At 43.7% G+C, this 27980-nt stretch overlaps 1 protein-coding gene across 1 annotated transcript in view; it reads left to right on the top strand.

Moving 5' to 3' along the window:
* The first annotated feature begins 1944 nt into the window (after window positions 1-1944).
* cfap58 (cilia and flagella associated protein 58) overlaps window positions 1945-27980 on the top strand; it is a 288786-nt gene continuing 262750 nt past the window's right edge. Inside the window, exon 1 of the mRNA XM_063071110.1 lies at window positions 1945-2259. Coding sequence (XP_062927180.1) covers window positions 2254-2259 — 6 coding nt within the window. The 5' untranslated portion in view covers window positions 1945-2253. The remainder of the gene's footprint in view (window positions 2260-27980) is intronic.

The raw sequence follows: 27980 nt of genomic DNA, 5'->3' as shown, positions 1-27980 counted from the left end.
CAACAGTATCTCGCCATGCCAATTACATCTAACTCCACCCACAGTGTCTGCCCATGCCAATGACGTCTAACTCCACCCACAGTATCTCTCCGTGCCAATGACATCTAACTCCACCCACAGTATCTGCCCTGCTAATTACATCTAACTCCGTCCACAGTATCTGCCCGTGCCAATTACATCTAACTCCACCCACAGTATCTGCCCGTGCCAATTACATCTAACTCTGCCCACAGTATCTGCCCATGCCAATTACATCTAACTCCACCCACAGTATCTGCCCGTACCAATTACATCTAACTCCACCCACAGTATCTGCCCGTACCAATTACATCTAACTCCACCCACAGTATCTGGCCGTGCCAATTACATCTAACTCCACCCACAGTATCTGCCCGTGCCAATTACATCTAACTCCACCCACAGTATCTGCTCGTGCCAATTACATCTAACTCCACCCACCGTATTTGCCCGTGCCAATTACATCTAACTCCACCCACAGAATCTGCCCGTGCCAATTACATCTAACCACACCCACAGAATCTGCCCGTGCCAATTACATCTAAATCCACCCACAGTATCTAAATGTGCCAATTACATCTAACTCCACCCACAGTATCTAAACGTGCCAATTACATCTAACTCCACACACAGAACCTGCCCGTGCCAATTACATCTAACTCCCCCATCAGTATCTCTCCGTGCCAATTACATCTAACTCCACCCACAGAATCTGCCCGTGCCAATTACATCTAACCACACCCACAGAATCTGCCCGTGCCAATTACATCTAAATCCACCCACAGTATCTAAATGTGCCAATTACATCTAACTCCACCCACAGTATCTAAACGTGCCAATTACATCTAACTCCACACACAGAACCTGCCCGTGCCAATTACATCTAACTCCCCCATCAGTATCTCTCCGTGCCAATTACATCTAACTCCGTCCACAGTATCTGCCCGTGCCAATTACATCTAACTCCACCCACAGTATCTGCCCATGCCAATTACATCTAACTCCGCCCACAGTATCTGCCCGTGCCAATTACATCTAACTCCACCCACAGTATCTCTCCGTGCCAATTACATCTAACTCCACCCACAGTATCTCTCCGTGCCAATTACATCTAACTCCACCCACAGTATCTCTCCGTGCCAATTACATCTAACTCTGCCCACAGTATCTGGCCGTGCCAATTACATCTAACTCCACCCACAGGATCTGGCCCCGCCCACTTGGCCCACGTGCCCCTGAAGGAGTAACGCTTCCTATTGCACTTCCAACTGCGCCCAATGGGCCGTAGAGTGAATAATAATTAAATTTACCGCTCGAACCCCACAGCACTCAGTCCCGCCGCTTTTGAAGAGTAAGACCTTTGAATATAAAGGTGCTTGCCCCCTCCATTCCCTCGTCTTTTATGACCAATGTATTTACACTTACACAAGTCAGTATTTCATTCGAGAGTTCACATGTAAGAATTTTTTCGCTCGGAGGCGGAGCCATGTCGCGAGGACGTAGAGACGCGCAGACGCACGGCTGACGTCGTTGCTAGGATGCACAGAGGACGCGGAGAGATTGGGGTGGCCGCGGTATCGCGGCTGAGCGTTGGCGACACGGAGCCGGGAGGCGGCGGCGGCCAGACAAACGGCAGCAGGACCGTCGGCAGCCAGACAGATTTCGTCAGCGGTAGTGCTGCGGGCGTCCAGACAGATAGTGTCGGCGGCAAGGCAGTGGGCAGTCAGACAGAGAAGATCAGAGGCAAAACCACCAGACAGACAGGCGACGACAGCGGGGTAGCTATAGGGGGCCGGTCAGAGAAATTCAGCGGCACCCACACTAGTAGCCAGACAGGAGGCGGGGCCACTGTCACTGGCAGCCAGACAGGAGGCGGGGCCACTGTCACTGGCAGCCAGACAGGAGGCGGGGCCACTGTCACTGGCAGCCAGACAGGGGGTGGATCCACTGTCACTGGCAGCCAGACAGGAGGCGGGGCCACTGTCACTGGCAGCCAGACAGGAGGCGGGGCCACTGTCACTGGCAGCCAGACAGGAGGCAGGGCCACTGTCACTGGCAGCCAGACAGGGGGTGGATCTACTGTCACTGGCAGCCAGACAGGAGGTGGATCCACTGTCACTGGCAGCCAGACAGGAGGTGGTGGGTCCAACCTGTAACCTTTTTTCCTGACCCTCAGCTCTGCCTCCCAGCCTTTCCTGCCCAAGCCTGCCCTGTGTCTGAAACTCTGCAAGCATCATGACGGTAAGCAAATGCAACCTCGGTCTTTTTAGTCAAGTCCATTTTCCTGGCATGATTGCGAGATCACCATGTTCCCAATCACCGATTAGCGGGTATCAAACTAGATTATTCAGTCTCAGATTCCACCGTCCCCAACACCCGCCCTCCCCCTCAATTCCTCTGCTGGATGGTAGGTAGCTGGTTGATATTCCGCCCATGGAGGGGAAGTCCTCTGTCTCCATAATACAAATAAAGTTCTATTGATTCATCCTTTATGCAGGCACCTATCATTCTAAACTTGACTCTTCCTAATTTGAGCCTTGACTTCTCCATCTGCTCCCAGTTTAACAATGCTTTGTTTTCAAAGTTATAATCCTTATGTTCAAAATTGTTCCTTGTATTAACCCTCTCTGCCACTGTAATTTCTTCAGATATCTCCAGTCCTCTAAATCTGGTTTCGTCCTATTGTGAATATAATCACTGTACTGCATTTGCTTTGCCTGTACCATTACTTGCCAAAGCTTCAATCTCTATACCCTCTCACTGCCTCTCTACCCTCCTTTTACAATGCTTCTGGAAATCTACTTCTTGACCAAGTTTTTAGCGGCTGTTTTCAAATTGATTTCACTATCCTTCCATGAAGCTATTTGAAGTTCTTTCCCTATATTAAAGTTGCTATATCAATTGAATGTGTTGTAATCCAGTGGCTGTTGTTTATTGTCTGTTATGATACTGTAGTCACTTATAGGCATCACATTATTGTTGGAGGGAAAGTGCTGTGCACAATTCCAACACTTAAAATGGTGGCTACATTTTAAAATATTTTGATGTACCAGATTAGTTAAAAGAACTCACCAGGTCAGGTAGCATCAATGGAGAGGGATAAATGGCCAACATTTCAGGCCGAGATCCTTCATCAGGACTGGAAAGGAAGGGAAAATATGCAGAATCTTTTGTGATAATTTACATGTATATCTAAAGCAATGATTTGATTTCAAAGTTATAATCCTTATGTTCAAATACATTTTATTTTTAACACTCTCTGTCCTGTAATTTTGATATATACAGCATAAATAGAAATATAAAAAAGGCCTGTTTCAACAGCATTGTAGATATGATCTGCACAAAATTTTTGAAGTATGATTTCCAGGTTTCTGCATCTACAGCATCAGCGCTACCTTACTCCTATGTGCTTTCTTGAATTAACTGTGGTGCTAACACTTCTGTGGAGCCAACAACCATCTTTTTCTTTAAAGCAGTGATTCCCAACAGGCACATTAGGCTAAATAGTCGTTGGCGAGGGTGGGGTACGGTGAGAGGCACCTCAAAGCACAAGACCTGACCGACTGTTAGTAGAGCAGGCACTTCCGAAAAAAGAAGGATGAGACACTGGAACACAGGAAGAACCATAACTCTGCAGATGGTAAACACGCGTCTTTACAGTGGCAATTTCATCAAAACTTGCCAACCAAACAGATGATATTGGGAATGCATAAATTAGCAACCAGAGTGCCCAACAGTTCTCTTTGACTTGTGTTATGGAATGTCTTGCCCTGAAACATCGACTGCACTTGTTTCCATTTCGTGTATTTTGCTTGAATTTCCAGCATCTGCAGATTTTCTCTTGTTTGTGAGCAGTGTGAGGTGGATGGCTTTTAATTTGGTCCAGTAGGGTAATATCTTCAAGCGGTGTCAAGTCTTTTCATGACATCTTGGCAAGGGTCTGAAGTTTTTTAAAGTCAAAATAAATAACAAAATTAGTAAAAGTCACTGCTTTTTGAATTGGCATCCATCATCCCAAATGGATTGTGCTTGCTGATGGCGAAGTTCTAAACTCAAACAAAGACTTTATGCACTATCAGATATAAATAGCCTCAAGTACTCTCATTAAAGGGACATTATACTGTAACTACCCAATCTTCAAAGGTTGGTTTACTTCCCTGTTTATTCTCCATGGCGGGTTTAGCTACCATTTGTGGATGGCTCCAAGATTGTGGGTATTGTGGACAGCAAAGAAGGCTATCATGGCTTCAGAATCAGAATCCTTTATTATTGCCAAGTATGTGGACACATACAGGGAATTTGATGCCGGTTTCCCTGAGCTCTCACTGTACAGAATGAAAAAGCAAACAAAACAACAGTGCAAATAATGGTGAACTATAACAATGAGGTATACCTGTGTATGTACAGGTGGACTTGGTTTATAATAGACTAAAATTCAAGTGTTCATAAGACTGATGGCATACGGAAAGAAACTGTTCTTGTACCTATTTGTCCTGGCATACAGTGATCTAAAGTGCTTACCAGGAGGAAGGAGTTGGAACAGGTGATGTCCAGGGTGTGATGGGTCTACAATGATGCTGCTTGCTCGCTTCCTGACTTTAGATGCATATAAGTCCTGGATCGAGGGCAGCTTCGCACCAATAATCCTTCCCGCAGCCCTGACGGTTCTTTGGAGTCTATTCTTGTCTTGTTTGGTAGCTGATCCAAACCAGACAGTGATGGACGAACAGAGAACAGACTGGATTATTCCTGAATAGAATTGAATCAGCAGCTCCTGAGGCAGGTTGTACTTCCTGAGTTGACGTAGGAAATGCAACCTCTGCTGAGCCTTTTTACTAAGAGTGTCTGCTTTGGGTGTCCACTTCAGGTCCTGAAGAGAGGCATGCAGAGGGATCTGCATCGGGTGGAAAAATGGGCTGACAAATGGCAGATGGAATTTAATGCAGTGAAGTAAGAGGTGTTGCACTTCGGAAGGACCAATCCAGGTGGGTCTCACACAGTGAATGGTAGAGCACTGAGGAGTGTGGTAAAACAAAGGGATCTGAGAATACAGGTACGTAATTCATTGAAAGTGGTGTCACAGGTAGATAGGGTGGTAAGCAAAGTTTTGTGCTCTTGGCCTTCATAACTCAATGTACTGAGTACAGAGGATGGGATCACAAACACAAGAAAATCTGTAGACGCAGTGGATCCAAAGCAACACACACAAAACTCAGCAGGAACTCAGCCAGCCAAGCAGAACCTACAGAAAGGAGTAGTCAATGTTTGAAGGTGGGGGGAGGGGAAGAAGAAATACAAGGTGGCAGGTGATAGGTGAACCTGGGAGAGGGGGAAAGGGTGAAGTAAAAAGTTGGGAAGTTGGTGAACGAGATAATGGTCTGGAGAAGGGGAAATCTGATGGGAGAGGACAAAAGGCTATAGAAGAAAGGGAAGGGGGAGGAGCACCAGAGGGAGGTGATGGGCAGATAAGGAGATAAGGTGAGAGAGAAAAACAACATTGGGGGATGGTGAGGGGGAGGGGGCAATTATCAGAAGTTTGAGAAATCAATGTTCATACCCAGGTGGAATATAAGATGTTGCTCCTCCAATCTGAGTGCAGCCTCATCCTGGCAACAGAGGAGGCCATGGACTGAGATGTTGTAATGGGTGTGGGAAGTAGAATAAAACAGGTGGCTACCAGGAGATCCTGCTTTTTCTGACGGTCAGAGCGAATATGCTTGGCGAAGCGATATCCCAGTCTATGTCAGGTCTCAAACTTTGGGCTCTTGGCCTTCATAAATCAATGTATTGAGTACAGAAGATGCGATCACCAGGCCACACTGAGAGCACCGGATACAGTAGATGACTCCAACAGACTTGCAGGTAAAGTATCACCTCACCTGGAAGGACAGTTTGGGGATCTGAAAGGTAGTGAGGGAGGAGTGTGGGGGCAGGTGTGGCACTTGTTCTGCTTGCAAGGGTAAGTACCAGGAAGGAGATCAGTGGGGAGGGACGAGTGGGCAGGAGGTGGGACGTTATGTTGAAATTTATAAGACATTGGTGAGGTCTAACTTGGAGTATTGTCTGCAGTTTTGATCACCTACTGACAGGAAAGCTGTAAATAAGGTTGAAAAAGTACAGAGTAAATGTACAAGGATGTTGCAGGGTCTGGAGGACCTGAGTTATAAGGAAAGATGAAACAGGTTAGGACTTCATTCCGGAGAACGTACAAGATTGAGGGGAGATTTGATAGAGGTAAACAAAATTATGAGGGGTATAGATAGGGTAAATACAAGCAAGCTTTTTCCACTGAGGTTGGGTGAGGCTCTTCGTCACTCAGAGGGTCATGAGATAGTGGAACTTTATACCAGCACAAGTGGTGCGTGTGAGTTCGATTTCAATGTTTAAGAGAAGTTTGGATAGGTATATGGATGCTTGGGCTATGGTTCCAGTGCTGATTGATGGGAATAGGCAGATTAAGTGGTTTGGCATGGACTAGATGGATGAAGGGCCTGTTTCTGTGCTGTACTTTTCTATGAGTCTTGGTATGGGAGTTAATGAAGTTTTTGGAGTGGAGATATTACACAAAAAAGTCACTAAACTTCTTTGTCTCAACAAAAAGAGCAGTACAAAAACAATAATTCCAATAGCTAAGGGAATTGTCTATTGGAAAAGTGCAAAATAAATCTGTAAACCAATTTAACGCAGCGCTAGTTCACCCAGAAACTGAATTTGCTACTGCGGAAGCAAATGTGCAACAGCTAGAAAGGTCTTAGCTTTTGTTTCAGCTAGAGCGTTAAGCCGGTCAGGGGTTTAGTATGAGTCTGCAAAGGAAATTTGTGAAAGGAGGTGTCTTGCTCATTTGATCATGTCATTTCAGTTACTCTCATACTACACAGAGAAATATCCTTTTAAATTGACTGAATTTCTTCCAACCATTGTTAACGCATACCAAATGAGAGAAAATCTGCAGATGTTGGAAATCCAAGCAGCGTACACAAAATGCTGGAGGAATTCAGCAAGCCAGGCACCATCTATGGAAAAGAGTCGATAGTCGACATTTTGAGCCAAGACCCCTCATCAAGACTGATCGAGTACTCATCATTGAGTCCTGATGAAAGGTCTCGGCCCAAAATATTGACTGTTTACTCTTTTCCATAGGTGCTGCCTGGCCTGCTGAGCTCCTCTAGCATTTCTATCAACTCCTTTTAGAACATCTATCTTAAATCATTTCTTAAAACTGGACTGGTGTTTCAATCTTGAGATACCGAACATAGATCAAATCATCAAATTAATCTGAGTCATTTCCCTTATAAACTTTAAGAAGTAAGTGATACTCTGATAGCAACATGACTGAATAAATTTTGTCATCAGAAATTTTGTGCTTTTGATCTGAAGGATCACATCAGTGCTTTAATGAGAGTGAGCACTGTCAAGGCATGGATATACAAGCAGTTTTACTCTATCATTTTTTGTTAAGAATCATGGAAATTATTCTGGGCCAAATTGTTTTTTTCTCTCTCTGGCCATTGATAGTAGCACCATGCAACTGAATACACAGCAGTAATTGCAGGCTTGTCTGTGTATATAACAATGTCTCTTTAGGAAGAAATGTTATCTGTGTAACCCCAAAATTTAGAATTATCAATTTGTCTCCAATAGTGAAAAACAAACATGATAAATTCTGTAAACATGAGGAATTCTGCAGATGCTGGAAATTCAAGCAACCCACATCAAAGTTGATGGTGAACACAGCAGGCCAGGCAGCATCTCTAGGAAGAGGTACAGTCGACGTTTCGGGCCGAGACTCTTCGTCAGGACTAACTGAAGGAAGAGCTAGTAAGAGATTTGAAAGTGGGAGGGGGAGGGGGAGATCCAAAATGATAGGAGGAGACAGGAGGAGGAGGGATGGAGCCAAGAGCTGGACAGGTGATTGGCAAAAGGGATATGAGAGGATCATGAGACAGGAGGCCTAGGGAGAAAGAAAAAGGGGAGGGGCAAGGGGTATAGTGAGAGGGACAGAGGGAGAAAAAGGGGAAAGAGAGAAAGAATGTGTGTATATAAATAAATAACGGATGGGGTACGAGGGGGAGGTGGGGCATTAGTGGAAGTTAGAGAAGTCAATGTTCATGCCATCAGGTTGGAGGCTACCCAGACAGAATATAAGGTGTTGTTCCTCCAACCTGAGTGTGGCTTCATCTTTACAGTAGAGGAGGCCGTGTATAGACATATCAGAATGGGAATGGGATGTGGAATTAAAATGTGTGGCCACTGGGAGATCCTGCTTTCTCTGGCGGACAGAGCGTAGGTGTTCAGCAAAATGATCTCCCAGTCTGCGTTGGGTCTCGCCAATATATAGAAGGCCACATCGGGAGCACTGGACGCAGTATATCACCCCAGCCAACTCACAGGTGAAGTGTCACCTCACCTGGATGGACTGTCTGGGGCCCTGAATGGTGGTAAGGGAGGAAGTGTAAAGGCATGTGTAGCACTTGTTCCGCTTACAAGGATAAGTGCCAGGAGGGAGATCAGTGGGGAGGGATGGGGGGAACGAATGGACAAGGGAGTCGCGTAGGGAGCGATCTCTGCGGAAAGCAGAGAGAGGCGGGGAGGGAAAGATGTGCTTAGTGGTGGGATTCTGTACATGCTGGAAATCCAAAGCAGCACACACAAAATGCTGGAGGAACTCAGCAAGTCAGACGGCATGTATGGAAATGAATGAATAGTCAATGTTTTGGGGTTGAGACCCTTCTTCAGGACTGGAAAGGAAGGATGACTGAATAAAAAAGTGGGGGAAAGGGAGGAAGATTGCGCAGTGGTTAGCACAACACTTTACAGTACAGGCAACCAGGATTCAGTTCCTGCTGCTGTCTGCAAGGAGTTTGTATGTTCTCCTCAAGACCGTGTGGGTTTCCTCTGGGTGCTCCAGTTTCCTCCCACGGATGTACCGGTTGGTAGGTTAAATTGTCCCGTGATTAAGCTTGGATTAAATCGGTGGATTGCTGTGTGGTGCAACTCAAAGGGCCAAAAGGGCCTATTCTGCACTGTATCTCAATAAATAAACAAATAGATTAGATGATAGGTGAAGTGAGGTGGGTAGAAAAGGGAAAGGGCTGGAGAGGAAGGAATCTGATTGTAGAGGAGGGTGGACCATAGGAAAAGGGAAGGCGGAGTGAACCCAGGGAAGGTGATAGGCAGGTGAAAAGAGGTAAGGGGCCGAAGTGTGGAATAGAAGAGGGGAGTGGAGGGAAAAATATTTTTACTGGAAGGAGAAATTGAAATTGAAGTTATTCTTTATACCGCAGTACAAAATATTCACTAGAGAGCAAGGTATCTCCCAGTGGAGGTTGGTTGTAGGGGATTCGTAGCCCATTCTTTAGTTAGAGCCTTCAGTATTTTGGGCATCGAGGGAGAGAGGAAGAGGAGAGCCATCCGCAGTACCACCGATGCGGCAGAGAGGGTCTCAAGATGGCTGTGGCTCAAAAGAGGGGAGCCATGGAGTCATAAGTAGCTAGCCATCTGGACACAAGCTGGGGTCTGATCAGCCCCAGCTGGGTCACCTGGAGGAGGTTGTATGATGTTGAAAGACCCGAAACACCTGATGATTCTAGGAACATCACTGAAGATGTGTTTAGAAGCATCAATAGATGTATGTACACAGATTAAGGGCAAATATGACATCTAGGTAGATACAATAGACTGTAGAACTAAAATTTCTAATAACTTACTGGACTTATCAGTTTCATTGAACAGGGAGGAAAATTTTTTGCTTTATCTTAGCTTCTGCTTCAGTGCACCTTTCATGTAAAAAAATGGTGGGTCAAGGACTTTGCTGAAGCTTTTTATAAGATAACCCAGGAATGCAGAAAGTTGTCATGTTACCTGGCATTCATAGCAAGAGGATTTGAGTACAGGAGCAGGGAGGTACTACTGCAGTTGTAGAAGGCCTTGGTGAGACCACACCTGGAGTATTGTGTGCAGTTTTGGTCCCCTAATCTGAGGAAAGACATCCTTGCCATTGAGGGAGTACAAAGAAGGTTCACCAGATTGATTCCTGGGATGGCAGGACTTTCATATGATGAAAGACTGGATGAACTAGGCTTATACCCGTTGGAATTTTAGAAGATTGAGGAGGGATCTTATTGAAATGTATAAAATTCTAAAGGGATTGGACAGGCTAGATACAGGAAGATTGTTCCCGATGTTGGGGAAGTCCAGAACGAGGGGTCACAGTTTGAGGATAAAGGGGAAGCCTTTTAGGACTGAGATTAGGAAAAACTTCTTCACACAGAGAGTGGTGAATCTGTGGAATTCTCTGCCACAGGAAACAGTTGAGGCCAGTTCATTGGCTATATTTAAGAGGGAGTTGGATATGGCCCTTGTGGCTAAAGGGGTCAGGGGGTATGGAGGGAAGGCTGGTACAGGGTTCTGAGTTGGATGATCAGCCATGATCATACTGAATGGCGGTGCAGGCTCGAAGGGCCGAATAGCCTACTCCTGCACCTATTTTCTATGTTTCTATGTTTACCTTGACATTTAACAATGGAATTGAATATTAGCCATAATTGGAGACATGAAAACATCTAAAATCTTTGTAGTAAGTATGTTTATAAACTTATTAGTCATAAAGAGAAATTGCAATAAGATATTTGTCTAATGAAGAGGTCTTGATTTTTTTAAAAAACTGGAGTTTTCCACAATGTTCTAGTCTAACAGTTCCAATGTCATGTTACCCTGAGTGAGACCATTCAATGACATAAGTGTTTATGCTTACTTGAAGTGTAGAGAGATTCATGTCAAGGAGTTCTTCTATTCATTTATGGAGGGATGTTAGGGTGTTTATAATGTTTCTGCAGGTGATTCTTTGCCTTCCTGTGTATTTATGTTTAATGCAGTCAGAGTGAATGTTTAAGTGGACCAGAACAATCACTTTGCTAGAGGCAAGGTTTAAGGTTTCCAGTGTATTAGTTCACATATGATCAAAACGTAAGGGCCATTTAGTGATATTTAAATTAGAATCATCATTACTCTCGGATCACCCTTAAATAATATTCTGAGTCATTAAGGATGAGACAATTTTCATAATAATGGTGACTTTGTCTGTGAAAAAGCAAATGGTGCGTAAGGCAGCACAGAACAATGTTGTTATAAGCACAAATATTAAAAGAAAAATGTAGCAAAAGCAATATTTCTTTCTGGAGTGTGACTCTGTCTAACCCTGAAGACAACAATACATTCCCTGTACTGGTCTAATATAAAGGTTCCACACAGTCTGGGAGAATAAGTCCTGCTGGAGAAAGTTTGATGTTAACTATGGAGACAGTTTTACTTACGGTCTTGTTTCCCCTCCTACTCTTGATTACCACAGTCCTATTGTCAATATATGGTAGTGGGTAATGGCTCCATATGCCACTACTACAGGGCGTGACGACCCTGCCCTACACGAGTCCCGGGCTCAGCTGGCTCCGGCTGACAGTACCCGGTATGGGCCCCTATCCAGTGTTACGGATCCCACTGCCTTGTGGGTATCTTCAGGAGAAGAGAAGGCTGAGGAGTAAACCCTACACAAATCCGGAGTGGGGCTCCTCAGGCGGTTGGATGACGTGTCATGTCACCTCCCGGCAGCTCCTGCAGCCAAGCTGATGCCAAATGTACTGCTTCGTATTCCTTTGGACCACATCCGCGAGACTGAGAGGGGGATCTTGATGTCTGGGCAGCCCAGGATCTCCATATTCATCGCCCAGGTCTGCGCCCCGGGGCGCATCCATTGTCTACTTAGACAGACGGAACCATCATTGTCAATAACCTGGGCAATGAGACAATGAGGTCTCCATCTGGATAGAAACTAGGGCTGAAATTACTTTTAAGGAATTTCTTTCCTTGGATGCAGTCCCTTTTTGTGGTCTTCAAACTCTCTTGTCAAGTTCTTTTGCTTTCTCTTGAATTCTCCTAAACTCTCTCAGTTCCTTGAGGAGAGATTCCAGCTGCAATCAAGAGGCATGAGGGAGTGAAGGAATCGAGAGATTAAGGGAGGCCTGGCAAAACTGGTCTACTCTAGAGGCAAAGAAGCCTATACTTGTCCTTAAAATGTAACTGTTAGTAAACAAAATGCTATTGGGTTTTGGCGATGATTGGCAATTAGATGTGTTTATAGATGGGCACTATCCATTAAGAAATAACATGTAACATTCTTATATTCATGTCATGTCATTCTTATGTAACATCCTATTTTCATAATTGACATTTTGTTTACGACAGCTGCATTTCAGGGACAAGTGTAGCCTTCTTTGCCTGTAGAGTGGACCAGTTTGCCAGGCCTCATTTAATCTCTCGATTCCTTCGCCACTCGATTACTGCTGGAATGGAGTGCTGTACTCCAATTGTATGCCTGTTTGTTCACACATGCCTTGAAAGCCTTTATCACTGAAGGAAGACCCTCAGTTGGCATGTAGCCAGGTGGGAGTCCCAGAATATGGAGTTTTGGAGTACTGTGATGGTTACCGTCTCACTACAAGAAGTCACGGAGACTAACCACATACACCCTGCACAAAGATCAATTATCACGAAAATATACTAATTAGGTTTCCAATGAGCTGGGTTGCTTGGGATGACAGAAGTGGGTCTGTCTAATTAATTGGCACAATTGATTTTGTTTGTCTTTTATTATAGGACAGACATTCTTTATTTTGCAATGAAGCACTTACAATCGGTCAGCATGTAAGGCTACCAGTATAACATGGTTACTTTCTCCTAAGGTGGCTTGTGCGCCACCGTGATTTTGTCCAAATCCTTGGTGGACCTTGAATCAATACTTCCCACTTGTGGGTAGGAGGCATTTGCTTCTTATCTTTTTTAGGGCAGTACACACAAACCTTATAGTTCCTCTGGCAACACTGGAAGAGACTGCAGGACATTACTTCCCACAAGGCAAAACCCAATAGCCTGAATGGCAGTGATGCTTCACTACCAGATGAACTCAACACTTTCTATGCATGCTTTGAAAGGGAGAACACAACTACAGCTGTGAGGATTTCTGCTGCACCTGATGACCCTGTGATCTGTCTCAGAAGCTGATGTTAGACTGTCCTTAAAGAGAGTGAGCCCTCGCAAGGTGGAAGGTCCTGATGGAGCACCTGGTAAAGCTCTGAAAACCTGTGCCAACCAACTAGCGGGAGTATTCAAGGACATTTTCAACCTCACTGCTAGGGGCAGAAGTTCCCACTTGCAACAAAAAGGCAACAATTATACCAGTGCCAAAGAAGAATAATGTGGGCTGCCTTAATGACTATCGCCCGGTAGCACTCACATCGACAGTGATGAAATGCTTTGAGAGGTTGGTTATGACTAGACTGAATTCCTGCCTCAGCAAGGACCTGGACCCATTGCAGTATGCCTGTTGCCACAATATGTCAAAGGCAGACGTAATCTCCATGGCTCTTCACAACGGCTCTAGACCACCTAGACAACACAAACACCTACATCAAGATGCTGTTCATCGACTATAGCTCAGCATTTAATAACCATCATTCCCACAATCCTGATTGAGAAGTTGCAGAACCTGGGCCTCTGTACCTCCCTTTGCATTTGGATCCTCGACTTCCTAACTGGAAGACCACAGTCTGTGTGGATTGGTGATAACATATCCTTCTTGCTGACGATTAACACTGGTGCACCTCAGGGATGTGTACTTATCCCACTGTTCTACTCTCTGTATACACATGACTATGTGGCTAAGCATAGCTCAAATACCATCTACAAATTTGCTGACGATACAACCATTGTTGGTAGAATCTCAGGTGGTGACGAGAGGGCATACAGGAGTGAGATATGCCAGCTAGTGGAGTGGTGCCGCAGCAACAACCTGGCACTCAACGTCAGTAAGACGAAAGAGCTGATTGTGGACTTCAGGAAGGGTAAGATGAAGGAACACATACCAATCGTCATAGAGGGATCAGAAGTGGAGAGAGTGTGCAGCTTCAAGTTCCTGGGTGTCAAGTTCTCTGAGGATCTAAACTGGTCCCAAAATATTGATGTAGTCATAAAGAAGGCAAGACAGCGGCTATACTTTATTAGGAGTTTGAAGTGATTTAGCATGTCAACAAATACACTCAGAAACTTCTATAGTTGTACCGTAGAGAGCATTCTGACAGGCTGCATCACTGTCTGGTATGGAAGGGCTACTGCACAGGACCGAAAGAAGCTGCAGAAGGTTGTAAATCTAGTCAGCTCCATCTTGGGCACTAGCCTACAAAGTACCCAGGACATCTTCAAGGAGCGGTGTCTCAGAAAGGCAGCATCCATTATTAAAGACCTCCAGCACCCAGGACATGCCCTTTTCTCACTGTTACCATCAGGTACGAGGTACAGAAGCCTGAAGGCACACACTCAGCGCTTCAGAAATAGCTTCTTTCCCTCTTCCATCCGATTCCTAAATGGATTTTGAAGCTTTGGACACGACCTCACATTTTTTTAATATACAGTATTTCTTTTTTTCCACATTTAAAAAAAAATCTATTCAATATACGTAATTGACTTACTTGTTTATTTATTACTATGTTTTATTTTATTTATTATTACTATTTTTTCTCTTTCTCTGCTAGATTATGTATTGCATTGAACTGCTGCTGCTAAGTTAACAAATTTCATGTCACATGCCCGGTGATAATAAACCTGATTCTGATCCTGATTCTATGGAATGTATTCATCCCCCTTGGAAGTTTCCATGTTTTATTGTTTTACAACATTATATCACAGTGGATTTAATTTGACTTTTTTGACATTGATCAGCAAGAAAAAGACTCTTTCATGTCAAAGTGAAAACTGATCTCTACAAAGTGATCTAAATTAATTACTAATATAAAACTCAAAATAATTGATTGCGTAAGTATTCACCTCCTTTAATTATGACACACCAAATCATCACTGGTGCAGCCAGTTGGTTTTAGAAGTCACATAATTAGTTAAATAGAGATTACCGTGTGTAGTCAAGGTGTTTCAATTAATTGTAGTAAAAACACACCTGTTTCTAGAAGGTCCAACCACTGGTGAGTCAGCAAAAAGTACACCATGAAAACAAAGGAACACACCAAGCAACTTCGTGAAAAGGTATTGAAAAGCACAAGTCAGGAGATGGATACAAGAAAATTACCAAGTCACTTAATATCCCTTGGAGTGCAATTAGGTCAATCATTAAGAAATGGAAAGACTATGACACAGCTGTAATTCTGCCTACAGCAGGCTGTCCTCAAAAACTGAGTGACCATGCAAGAAGGGGACTAGTGAGGGAGGCCACCAAGAGATCTATGACGACTCTGGAGGAGTTACAAGCTTCAGTGGCTGAGATGGGAGAGACTGCACATACAACAAGTGTTGCCCCGGTTCTTCACCAGTCACAGTTTTTCGGGAGAGTGGCAAAGAGAAAGCCACTGTCGAAAAAAAACTCATATGAAATCTCAGCTAGAGTTTGCTAGGAGGCATGTGGGAGACTCTGTAATCAGCAGGATGAAGGTTCTATGGTCTGATTAAACCAAAATTGAGCTTTTTGGCCATCAGACTAAATGCATTGTTTGGTGTAAGCCAAACAACACATCACCAAAAACACACCATGCCTACTGTGAACCACAATGGTGGCTGCATCATGCTGTGGGGATGCTTCACTGCAGCAGGCCCTGGAAGGCTTGTGAAGGTAGAGGGTAAAATGAATGCAGCAAAATACAGGGAAATCCTGGACGGAAACCTGATGCAGTCTGCAAGAGAACTGCAACTTGGGAGATTTGTTTTCTAGCAAGACAGTGACCCCAAACATAAAATCAAAGCTACACAGGAAAGGGTTAAAAACAACAAAGTTAATGTCCTGGAGTGGCCAAGTCAGAGTCCAGACCTTAATCCAATTGAGAATTTGTGGCTGGACTTGATTTTCACTCACAATCCCCGTGCAATCTCACAGAGCTTGGGCAGTTTTGTAAAGAAGAATGGGTAAAAACTGCAGTGTCCAGATGTGTAAAGCTGATAGAGACCTATCCACACAGACTCAAGGCTGTAATTGGTGCCAAAGGTGCATCTACTTCAGAACGAGGGGTCACAGTTTGAGGATAAAGGGGAAGCCTTTTAGGACCGAGATTAGGAAAAGCTGCTTCACACAGAGTGGTGAATCTGTGGAATTCTCTGCCACAGGAAACAGTTGAGGCCAGTTCATTGGCTATATTTAAGAGGGAGTTAAATATGGCCCTTGTGGCTAAAGGGATCAAGGGGTATGGAGGGAAGGCTGGTACAGGGTTCTGAGTTGGATGATCAGCCATGATCATACTGAATGGCGGTGCAGGCTCGAAGGGCCGAATAGCCTACTCCTGCACCTATTTTCTATGTTTCTATGTTTACTAAATACTGACTTGAAGAGGATGAATACTTATGCAATTATTTTGATTTTTTTTATATTTGTAATTAATTTATTTCACTTTGTAGAGATGTTTTATCTTTGACATAAAATAATTTTTTTCTGTTGATCCGTGTCAAAAAAGCCAAATTAAATGCATTGTGTTTCAATGTTGTAAAAGCAATAGAACATGAAAACTTCTAAGGGAGGTGAATACTTTTTATAGGCCTTGTACCTTCACCGTCAGCTTCATATTTGTACCATGCTGGAATTCCTTTGTAATTGGGTTCAGTGGTGTCTAGGAGAATTCTTGAAGCATCAATCTGGATATCTTTTTACTTTTTACTGCCAAAATGCTGGCCTCCCTTGCCATAGTAAGGTCCACTCCAACTGCTTGTTTTACTTGTTTATCATCCAGTTTATTACTAGAGCTGTGCAAGAGGCCTGCAGTACATCCTGAAATGTGTAAAACCTGTATTAATAGTCAAGTCAATAATAATACATAAATATTCTTCTGAGTGGACAGATGTGGAAGCAGTTTACCTCTGAGTCTTCTCCATCCAGTAGTTGACCAGATGTGAAGATTCCTTTCACCACATTCCTGACATAATTAGAGTCTATACATTTCAAGACTAGTTCTGTTGGCTTTGCTTGTTTTAGACATAATTCTAGGGCTTTAGCCTCTTATTGATCCCGGGGAACCAATTTCCCCCGGGACCAATAAAGTATGACTATGACTATGACTAAACTGAGATGAATGATTTCATCAAGGGTGCATTTGCAACTCGTGGTTCAAATCAAATTCTGTTTCCAATAAAGAATTTTCCTTTTATAATCAAAAATAAGGATTACAATTAAGTGGAACCATCATTCTGGATTTTCATTGTTGATTCATCTCAGCACCATGTTTGAGAATAATGCTCTTACAGATGTGGGTCATAGAGAAGATGGTTCTGCATCTCCAATGAAAGGTAAAGATAGTAAATCATAGCTGTCCGGAATGTATTCTGACTTTAAGTCTTGTAAAAGTATTTGCTATTCTCCATATCCAATTATGGTAGCTCTCTGTTCATTTTTTTGGTAACTTGCTATCAGTTTTTAAAGCCACAAACTCTGAATTACAATTAGTTTGTCCCTTTACAGTAAACATATGGAATACCATAGTAAGACATTGTTCTAAGGCTGTAAATTTCTGTTCTGTTGGGTAAAATTACAAAAGGCATAGTGTATGGGGGCTTATGTTTCTTCCCTCTCATTATAACAGATGACTACAGCAGTTTTTGGAGAAGCACACATTTGCAGAACAAGAGATTTTGTTAGGTCCCTTGTCCAAAGGTCTATTGCTTGCTGAACTGCATTCATCAATTTCTTTAGTGTCTTATAATCTTCTGGGGCAAAAACAAAAGGTTTCACATTTCTCTGATTTATATCTGTCATAAAATGATTTTGACAATTGAACATCATCAGTGTTGTGTATGTGGCCTGGTTACACAATAATGCTATTAATAAAAAGGCTGGAGACGGGAGCTAAGGTTCATGGTTCTTTGCTGGGAGAAACCGAACTTGGCACACACGTGCAGATCAATACGTGCTTAATAGCGCATGCTCAATACGTGCCTAATAGCACATGCAATGACGTGTCCCTACAACATAAAATAGTCCCTTATTATACTGTAGGCCATACAGTACACTCCTCCCATTTTATTTTAATAATATATCAACTGTTTTTTTACTGGGTCACTATGCTAAACAAATATGTCTACCCTTAACATACAAACGCCTACCATTTGTTTACTTAATAACTTAATAGCAAATCATAACAAGACCCCTTTTTTTCTTTTGTTTTTTTTTTACTTTTTGTCTGAGAGCCATTTAGAACTCAAGTCGCTGGGGAGGTCTCCTCTGCCTCTCCGGGTAACATTGGACTTGAAACGTTTGCTTTGGGGAATGAGTCTCCACAGGTACCTCAGGTGGGTCCTCAGCACTGATGACAGGCCCATCTGTGGATGAAGCTGATGTGGTCACAATTGGAGTGTTTGCTTCTATGTCCGGGGAGTCCGGGCAAGGTGTTGTTGTGTTTTTCACCTGAGCATCCAGGATTTGGTTCACATGCCGTCTCCATACATTCTCTCCCACCTGTACTCAATCCATCAGCGGCCCGTCTATGGCGGAAATTATACCCGGTTGCCACTTTTCGGTCTGGTAATCACGTGCAAGAACTGACTGTCCCACACTGAAGCTCCATGTTGACTTAGCATTCAAGTGATTGTTTTTCACATCACGTCATACATCTGGTTTGAGAAGATCCATGCGGGACCTCAGGTTCCTGTTCAGAAACATCATCGCAGGAGTCTGGTTAGTGGTTGCATGTACTGCTTTACAATAGGCAAGGAGGAAGTTGTCTACCTTGTGTTGTAGTTGTCGATTTTCGCTGTCCATGGTCTTGAGGGCTTTCTTGAATGTTTGTACAAATCTTTCTGCCAAGCCATTTGTGGATGGATGGTAAGGGGCAGATGTAAAGTGCTTGATTCCATTGTTCTTCACAAAACTTTGGAATTCTTCAGAGACAAATTGCCATTCATTGTCTGTGCAGATTTGTTCTGGTATGCCGTTCCTGGTGAACATGATCCTCAGCACTGTAATAGTTTTTCTGATGTGGTTGTCTTCAGTTTGATGACCTCTGGCCATTTGGAATGTGCATCAATGGTGATTAAAAAGATAGAGTCCATGAATGGTCCAGCAAAGTCGATGTGCACTCGTTGCCATGGTGATGAGGGCCACTCCCAAGGATGGAGAGGGGCTTCTGGTGGTGTGTTCTGGATCTTCCAACATCCAGAGCAGTTCTTCGTCAAGTCTTCAATCTGTTTATCGCTTCCTGTCCACCACACATAGGCACGGGCAAGACGTTTCATCTTCACGGTACCCAGGTGCTTCTCGTGTAGTTCCTCCAGCACTCTGGTGCCTAGCTTGGGAGGAATCACAACTCGTGAGCCACACATTAGTGTTCCTCAACACACTGACAACTGCTCCCTCCTCGCTGTGAAGGTTGGAAACAGTGTGTTACCCCGCGCTGGCCATCCCTTTACCGTGATGTCATACACTTCTGACAACGTAGGGTCATTGCATGTTTCCCTTTCAATAAGGCTGTTTGTTGCTGGTAATTGTTCAACTACCATTGTGTGAAAGACTTGCTGAATCCGTTTGTGTAGTTATCTCGGAAGTGGGCAGTGGTAAACGTGACACGCCATCTGCGTTGCCATGTTGCTTGGTCCCCTTGTGTTCAATGTCATACATGTGACCTCCTAAGAAAAGAGACCATCATGCAGCCTTTGTGCTGTCATCACTGGAACACCTTTCCTTGGGTTGAAGATTGACATGAGAGGCTGATGGTCAGTCAACAGGGTGAGTTTTTGTCCATACAGATAGTAACTGAACTTCTTGATTCCCCACACGAGGCTCTGTCAATCTGTGCGTAGTTGTGTTCAGCTGAAGTTAGCGTTCTTGAGGCAAAGGCTATTGGTCTTTCTGAGCCATCTGGAAACTTGTACAATAACACAGCTCCTATCCCATGGGGCGAGGCATCACAAGTTAGTTGGATAGGTAAGGAGGGGTCAAAGTGCGCCAGTACCCCTTCTGAAGTTATGAGTCTTAGTTTCTTGAAACGCTTTCTCACAGCTCTCAGTCCATTTCCATTGTGTCCCTGTGTATAATAGTGCATTTAGTGGGTGTAGGTCTGTGGATAGGTTAGTTAGGCAAGAACCTGTGGTAGTAGTTCACTAGTCCAAGATATGCTCTCAGCTGAGACACATTTTCAGGTGGTGGTGCCTTAAGCACCACTTCTATCTTGTCTTGAGACGTGTGTAAGCCATCCTTGTTGATCACATGCCCACAGTATGAGATTTCCTTTTTGAAAAACTCACATTTCTGTCGATTAGCTCTGAGCCCATATTCTTGTAACCTGGTGAGCACTTGTTCAAGGTTAGAAAGATGTTCGTCGTCATCTTTGCCGGTGACAAGGATGTCATCCAGGTAACACTGAGTCCCTGGAATCCCCTGCAGGACCTGGTCCATCGCCCTTTGCCAGATTGCAGGAGCTGATGCTATCCTGCTGTATTGGTAAAGTCCTTTGTGTGTATTTATTGTCAGGTATTTCTTGGATGCATCATCGATTTCCATTTGGAGATAAGCCTGAGCCAAATCGATTTTTGTGAAATGTTCCCCTCCTGACAGGGAAGCAAAGATATCCTCAATACGAGGTAGAGGATACTGTACTGTGAGGAGAAGTGGGTTAACAGTCACTTTAAAGTTTCCACATGTGCGCACCTTGCTTGGTTTTCCTGGTTTTGTGCTGGAGGTTTTCTTCATCACTGGAACAATAGGCGTGACCCCCATTCAGTTCAATCCACCTTTGACAGGACCCCAGTCTGCTCCAGGTTTTTCAGCTCTGCCTCTGCTGTAGGATGGATTACATATAGCACTGGTCTGGCTTTGTAAAATTTTGGGCATGCATTTTCCTCAATCTCAATCCTTGCCTTCATGCCCTAAAGTGTTCCTATTCCTTTCACGAACACTTCCTCAGAGTCAGCAAGTATTAGTGACAGTCTCTCAGATGTAGCCTTGCTGCCCTCCTTTGCTGACACAACTAGTGCCTTAATGGTGTGCCAATCCAACTGGATTTTCCTGAGCCATTCACGTCCCAGCAATGGTGGTCCTCCATTTCTCAGTACATAGAGGTTCAGTTGCTGTGTTTTATCTCTGTAGGTCACTGTTACTTTAATTTTGCCTTCGGGACGCACTTTCTGTCCTGTGTAAGTCTTTAGTAGAAGTTGCGTTCGTTTTAGAGGTACAGTATGTACGAGAACAGTCATTTGAGGTCATGTACAGAGATTACTGTTAAAGCTGAGCCTGTGTTCAACTCCATTTTCAGTCTCACACCTGCCACTTGTGGAGTGATCCATATTACTCTTCAATCATCTGTCTTTTTCACGCTGTGAAGTTGCCGATAAGACAATTCACTTTCATCGGAGTCGTTTTCATCAGAACTGCCTTCTTTCATTTTGTGTACCTTGTTGTATTTTCCTTTCTGGGGTTTCTTGTTTCTGTGTATTTTGCCCTTTTTCTGCTGTTGACTAGCTTTGCATACTCTGCCAGTGTGGCCCTGTTTGCCACAGTTTCTGCATTCTTTGTCTTTAAACCAACAATCATCTGAGTCATCTGACCTGTTTCCACAATGGTAACATTTCTTTCCTTCATTCCTGTTCAGTGACATTTTATTTGTGGCATATTCCAGAGATTTTTGTTGTATCTGGGAAGCACTCCGTTCCACTGTTTCCATTGATACTGCAATGTTTAGCGCTTTCTCGAATGTAAGGTCTCTTTCACACAGGAGCTTCTTCTGTATGGTTTCACAGTGCATGCCACACACTAACCTGTTCCTCAATGTGTCCGATAGACCAGCTCCAAATTGACAATGTTCTGATAATTTGCGGAATTCAGCACAATATTCAGGAATGTTTTCATTTTTGCTCAGATTCCATTTGTGAAATTTAAATCTTTCAGCAATGACCAGTGGTTTGGGGTTTAAGTGCTGTTGGAGAGTGTCTACTATTTGCTTGAATGTTTTGTCAGCTGGCTTTTCAGGGGTTAACAAGCTCCATTGCAGCCCATATGTTTTTGCTCCCATTATACTGAGTAAGACGCTGGCTTTCTTTTCATCGTTAACACCATTAGCCTCACAATATAACTCCACTCTTTCAATGTAACTTGCCCAGTCTTCAATGCCACTATCAAATGCAGTAATGTTTCCAATCATCACCATCTTTGTTATGTTAATTGAGCCCTGTTCTCCCCTTATTTTCCTTTTTGACTCTTGTATCCTTTTTGCTAGTGCCACGAGCGCACCCCGTCTAGATGTGTGTGTCACTCCTTTTTATCTCCCTTCTGGGGCAGGCAGACCCTCAAACCCTGGGGGTCAGCGCCGGCTGTGGTCTCGGCTGGACGTGCTGCAGCTCCGACTGTGTCTCTTGGTCTCCCGATGTTCCCGACCCCAGCTGTCCTCCCACTTGCTTTCAGACTCGCGGCCTCTCTCTGCCTCCTTCTTCCGCTCCTTGGCTCATTCCTTGCGCTCTTCTTCCGAGTGTCATTATCAATTAACACATGGCATTCCTATACGATGTAGGTTCGTTAACCTCCTCGCCAATTTGTTGTGTATGTGCCCTGGTTACACAACGATGCTATTAATAAAAGCGCTGGAGACGGGAGCTAAGGTTCATGGTTCTTTACTGGCAGAAACCAAACTCGGCACACACATACGGATCAATATGCGCCTAATAGCGCATGCTCAATACATGCGTAATAGTGCATGCAACTACGTGTCCCTACAACATAAAGTAGTCCCTTATTATACTGTAGCCCATACAGTACAGTCAGGTTTGAAAGCTCTAGCATAATTCAATAGGTCTACAGTGGATTGTAAGGCTCTTATGGCCGTTGGATATCCTACTCAAGTGACTTTTTATCTAAATTCAGGGGTTAAACCACTTCCCTGATTGGTGACTGTCATACCAAGGAAATTTACTTTTATATGACAGAGCTGAAATTTTTAAAAAATATTAATGACATAGCCTCTTTTTGTCATTTTCAAGAAGTAGGTATGACCAGAAGCCATTGGCTAGATCTTTGCAAGATTTATATACCTTTGAATCAATCCTTGCAGCTTTTATTGTAGTGACTGTTGGTGTATCAAATGCCAGGGTCAAATATTGCCAAAAATGTGAACTTTGGTATATGGAAAGCCTGTATCCTATTCATCAGATGGAACATTTTGGATAGATTCATTGCTACAGTTCTCCTGTGCAGTTTTTATTACATAAACATTAGCCTCCCTCTCTTTGCATTTTGTTTTCCTTGAGCTGCAGGAAGGGAGTGGACATTTTGGATGGGCCATGTGTCATTTTATATTTAGAAGATAAAGGATGAGGTAGGCCTAGTGGCGTGTGCTCAGTTTCATTCTCTTCTCCATAACATCAATAAGGCTTCTGAAATTTCCTTCTGTCTTGTAAGGTGTATCTTGGTCTAAGACTTCGTTCTGCAAAGAAAGGGGCTGAAGCTAAAGGCCGTGGCTGATACCTTGTGTTTAGCCATCTAGATTATGGGTGAAAACCTCTTCCTAAGGCAGGTGATCTCGAGCGAACTTGTTTGGTTTGTTTATTTCATCTTCCCTGCTGAGGGGCTGGTTAGAAAAACGCAGTGAATGTGTTGACCTGCGGAATAAGGTTGGTTTGGTGACTGTGTTACTGACTCTACATGCCCTTTAGAGGGAAAAGGGGAGGAATCTTTGCCAGCATCTTTGTCCTTGTGTGGGAAGGCTACCACCATGTAGGTGCATGGGATATCTTCAACAACCTGAAATCATTCACGCGTTGGGAGTTGATTAACGACTTTTCAGCACATGATTAAGGGGATTAGGGGTAACATTGTAGAATGAATTTGCCATTTGTTGTCCAATCTTATAAACTGTTATTAAGCCCTGGCTTTTGACTATTTTAGTCAATATTATACTGTCTTCTATGAACAGCTCCACCATTAATTTGTTCATAAATCAACGCATATATGTGATTACAGATTTCCACACTCATGCGGAGGTGGTACTAAGGGGTGTGGCAATGTTAATAAGAATTGCTGAATATGTTGAGGAGTATGACTGGCCCAGAAGGCCTGTAACTTCCTGGCATTCTGAAGTAGCTACTTCAAAGTTCTTGTGGCGTCAGCTAGAAGCATGTGCATGCTGCCTGGGAACTCTGAATAGTCAAAGGTCCAAAAACATGATCGCAAGTTTGTACTGGGGAAGCTGCAGTGGCTCTCTGTACAGGAACCTATCCCTGTATTCATCTCTTACTGGCCATAGTCAATAATTTTAGTAATTCTAGTGCATGTTCCCAAGCATCTGTTCTCCAGACTTCATTAAACCTTCTCGGGTTACTGGTGCGGGTGCTACCTTATGTATGCCTTTAAGGAATTAGCAGTATCCCATGCGTTGGAACTCAGGTATAGGTCACCAGGTTGTATCACATAAGCATTGGTCTCCACCCTTGTGCTTGGTTTCTATCTAAAAAAGAGACAATTTTTTGTCTCCATGCATGAATTATTGCCACATTAGTGGGATCTGGTACACATTGTGATGATCTGAGTCCAGCAGGTTGTACAGTGAGGTTTGGAGTGCTTAATCTGCATCCTACTCATTCTATGCCAGACACAAGAAAATCTGCAGATGCTGGAAATCCAAAGCAACTCACACAAAATGCTAGAGGAACTCAGCAGATCAGGCAGCATCTATGGAAAAGAGTGAACAGTCGGCGCTTTGGGCTGAGACCCTTCTTCAGGACTGGAAAGGAAGGGGAGAAGTCAGAGTAAGAAGGTGGAGGGAGGGAAGGAAGAAGTACAAGGTGGCAGGTGATGGGTGAAACCGTGAGAGGGGGAGAGGATGAAGCAAAGAGCTGGGAAGTTGATTAGTAAAAGAGGGCTGGAGAAGGGGGAATCTGATAGAAGAGAACAGAAGACCATGGAAGAAAGGGAAAGGATAGGAGAACCAGAGGGAGGTGATGGGCAGTTAAGGAGATAAGGGGAGAGAGGGAAATGGGAATGGGGAATGGTGAAGGAGAGGAGGGGCATTACTGGAAGTTTGAGAAATCGATGTTCATGCCATCAGGCTGGAGGCTACCCAGATGGAACATAAGGTGTTGCTCCTCCAACGTCAGTATGGCCTCACCTTGACAGTAGAGGAGGCCATGGACTGATATGTTGGAATGGAAATGAAATAGGTGGCCACTGAGAAATCCCAGTTTTTCCGGTGGATGGAGCGAAGGTGCTTGGCGAAGCAGTCTCCCAATTTACATTGGGTCTCACTGATAAACAGGAGGCCACATCGGGAGCACTGGATGCAGTACATGACTGCAACAGACTAACAGGCAAAGTGTTGCCTCACCTGGAGGACTGTTTGGGACCCTGAATGGTAATGAAGGAGGATGTGTTGGGGCTGATGTGGCACTTGTTCCGCTTGTGAGGATAAGTACCAGGATGGAGGAGTGGACAAGGGTATTGTGTAGGGAGCGATCCCTGCAGAAAGTGGAAGATTGAGGGGAGGGAAAATTTTTTTGGTGGTGGTATCCTGTTGGGGATGACGGAAGTTATGGAGAATTGTGTGCTGAACGCAGAGGCCAGTGGGGTGGTAGGTGAGGGCAAGAGGAACCCTATCCTTAGTGTGGCAGTGGGAGGATGGAATAGGGCAGATGTGTTTAAAATGGAAGATGTGTGGGTGAGGGCAGCATAAATGGTGGAGGAAGGGAAGCCTCTTTCTTTGAAGAAGGATGACATCTCATTTACTCTGGAATGGAAAGTCTCATCCTGAGAGCAGATGCAGCAGAGACAGAGAAACTGAGAGAAGCAGATGGCATTATTGCAAGTGGCAGGATGGGAAAAGATATAGTCCAGATAGCTGTGAGAATCATTGGGTTTATGAAAGGTATCAGTAGATAGAGTAGGTAGACTGTCTCAAGATGGAGAGATCGAGAAAGGGAGAGCGGTGTCGGAAATGGACCAAATAAATTTGAGGGCAGAGTGGAAGTTGGAGACCAAGTTGATGAAATTGATGAGCTCAGCTAGGTGCAGGAAACAGCATTGATGCAAGCATCGATGTAGCATAGGAAGCTGGCGAGCAATGCTGGTGTAGGCTTCTATCCTGCTCCCAAATTTACTTCATGCATTTCTGATACCTCTCTTCCTCTTCTTCATCTCTTGTTTCTATCTCTGGAGACACTGTATCTCAGTGATTCCTAATGGGGGTGGCTACGTGTCCTAAGTGCATGTTAGGGGAAATAGAAGTCGTTGGGGGGAGTGGGGTGGTAAGTGACGTTCTAACTTGAGGCATGACACCTGACTGGCTGTTAGTAAAGCAGGCACTTCCGGAAAAAGGGGATAAGACACTGGAACACAGGAAGAACCATAGATTTGCCGGCAGTAAGCACTCGTCATCACAATGCATCTGAAACTCTGCAACCTCATCTACCGTACCAACCAAACAGACATTATTGGGGATGCATAAATGAGCAACTAGGGTATGCAACTTTTCCCCTTGACTCGTGGCACAGAACGAGTTTCTGCAATTTAACAGTTGGTAAGATCAGTACACCCTCTCAACTTTCTCTACAGATCTATGGAAAACAGGTTGTGCAACAATATAGTGCTGGCCAGAACCAAAAGGTGAAATAGAGTTAATCAGTGAACCTACTAACCCTGAGGTTTCCTCTTGAGGTGTTCAGTGATCTCGGCTTCAAATGTGCAGTCATGAAACATCTTTGCGGATTATGAGAGCTTGCATGATTGGTCAATCAGGCTAAATGGGAAAAGTTTATGAAGAGATTCTCTTTTGTAAAGAGTTAAAAACAAATATCAACAGAGAAGCAATCTACAATGAGCTCAGAATATATATAGAGGTTAAAAGTATCCTGATTAGGAACATGATTTCTGTGCAACAGATGGAGCATCATATAATAACAGGTCACCATGCTGGTTTTGTGGCATTTATGAAAAAGAAATTCCAAGTCTGTTTGCAATCCATTGTGTAATTCATTGTCAACATCTCACAGCCAAAAACCCCAGCCAGTGACTTTTTTCAAGCATAACTCTTATAATATCTACTATCAACAAAATTGAAGCTCATCCATTAAATAGCAGAATATTTTGCCAGTTATGCCAAGATAATGATGAAGAGTTTGAATGCTTGCTTCTTCACACTGAGTGCATTGGCTGTCAAAAGGCTGCTGTTTAAAATGCATCTTTGATCTTTTTGGCACTGTGGTTGAATTTTTGCTTAAAGTCGACAAGAGCTTGGGAAACAAGATTGAACATTTACGTGGAGACGTGGCATACCTAACTGACAAAATGAACATTCTAAATATGAGACTGCAGGGTGAGAATTTTAATTTAATCCAGGCAAAAAGTGTAGTGTCCTTTTTAATCAGAAAGTTGGAAATATACAAGCAAAACATTGGGAGAAGAATGTTCTCATAGTTTCCCTGCATGGAAAGGATGGCACTTGCTTTGATTTGCAAGGGTACTGCTTACACTAGCAATCACTGAAGAAGGATTTTCAGAACTGATTCAAGGATTTGAATGAACTAGAAATTCTGGATTGGGTAATTGACCCATTTCTCTGCAAGGTGGAAGAACGGGAAGAGTGCTTGCAAGAAGAAATTATCGAAATTCAGAATGATGAAGAAGCAAAAGTCAAAAATGCTTTCCAAAAATAATTGGCTTTTTTAGTATGTGGCTACACTGTCATATGAAGTTTCCTGGTCTTTGGAGAAAAGCCAAACTGCTCTTCATTGCATTTCCATCCTCCTACCTTGTAGAAAGAGGCTTCAGTGCAGTGAACCACATACAAAAACCAGAAACCACTTAGACGTGGGGATTTGAGGCTTTTGTTGTCATAACTTGAACCAGCTATTTCAACTCTTGCTAAAAACCATCAAACTCAAGGATCACATTGATATTGAAGCTGCTGTATAGAACACAGGTGCTATGTAAGCTAGGTTTAAAGGCAAATAAAAATTTA

Source organism: Mobula hypostoma, chromosome 19 (assembly GCF_963921235.1).
Source record: "Mobula hypostoma chromosome 19, sMobHyp1.1, whole genome shotgun sequence".
Classification (NCBI taxonomy): Eukaryota; Metazoa; Chordata; class Chondrichthyes; order Myliobatiformes; family Myliobatidae; genus Mobula; species Mobula hypostoma.
The sequence above is the reverse complement of the archived record's forward strand: the minus strand, read 5'-3'. Positions and strand labels throughout refer to the sequence as shown.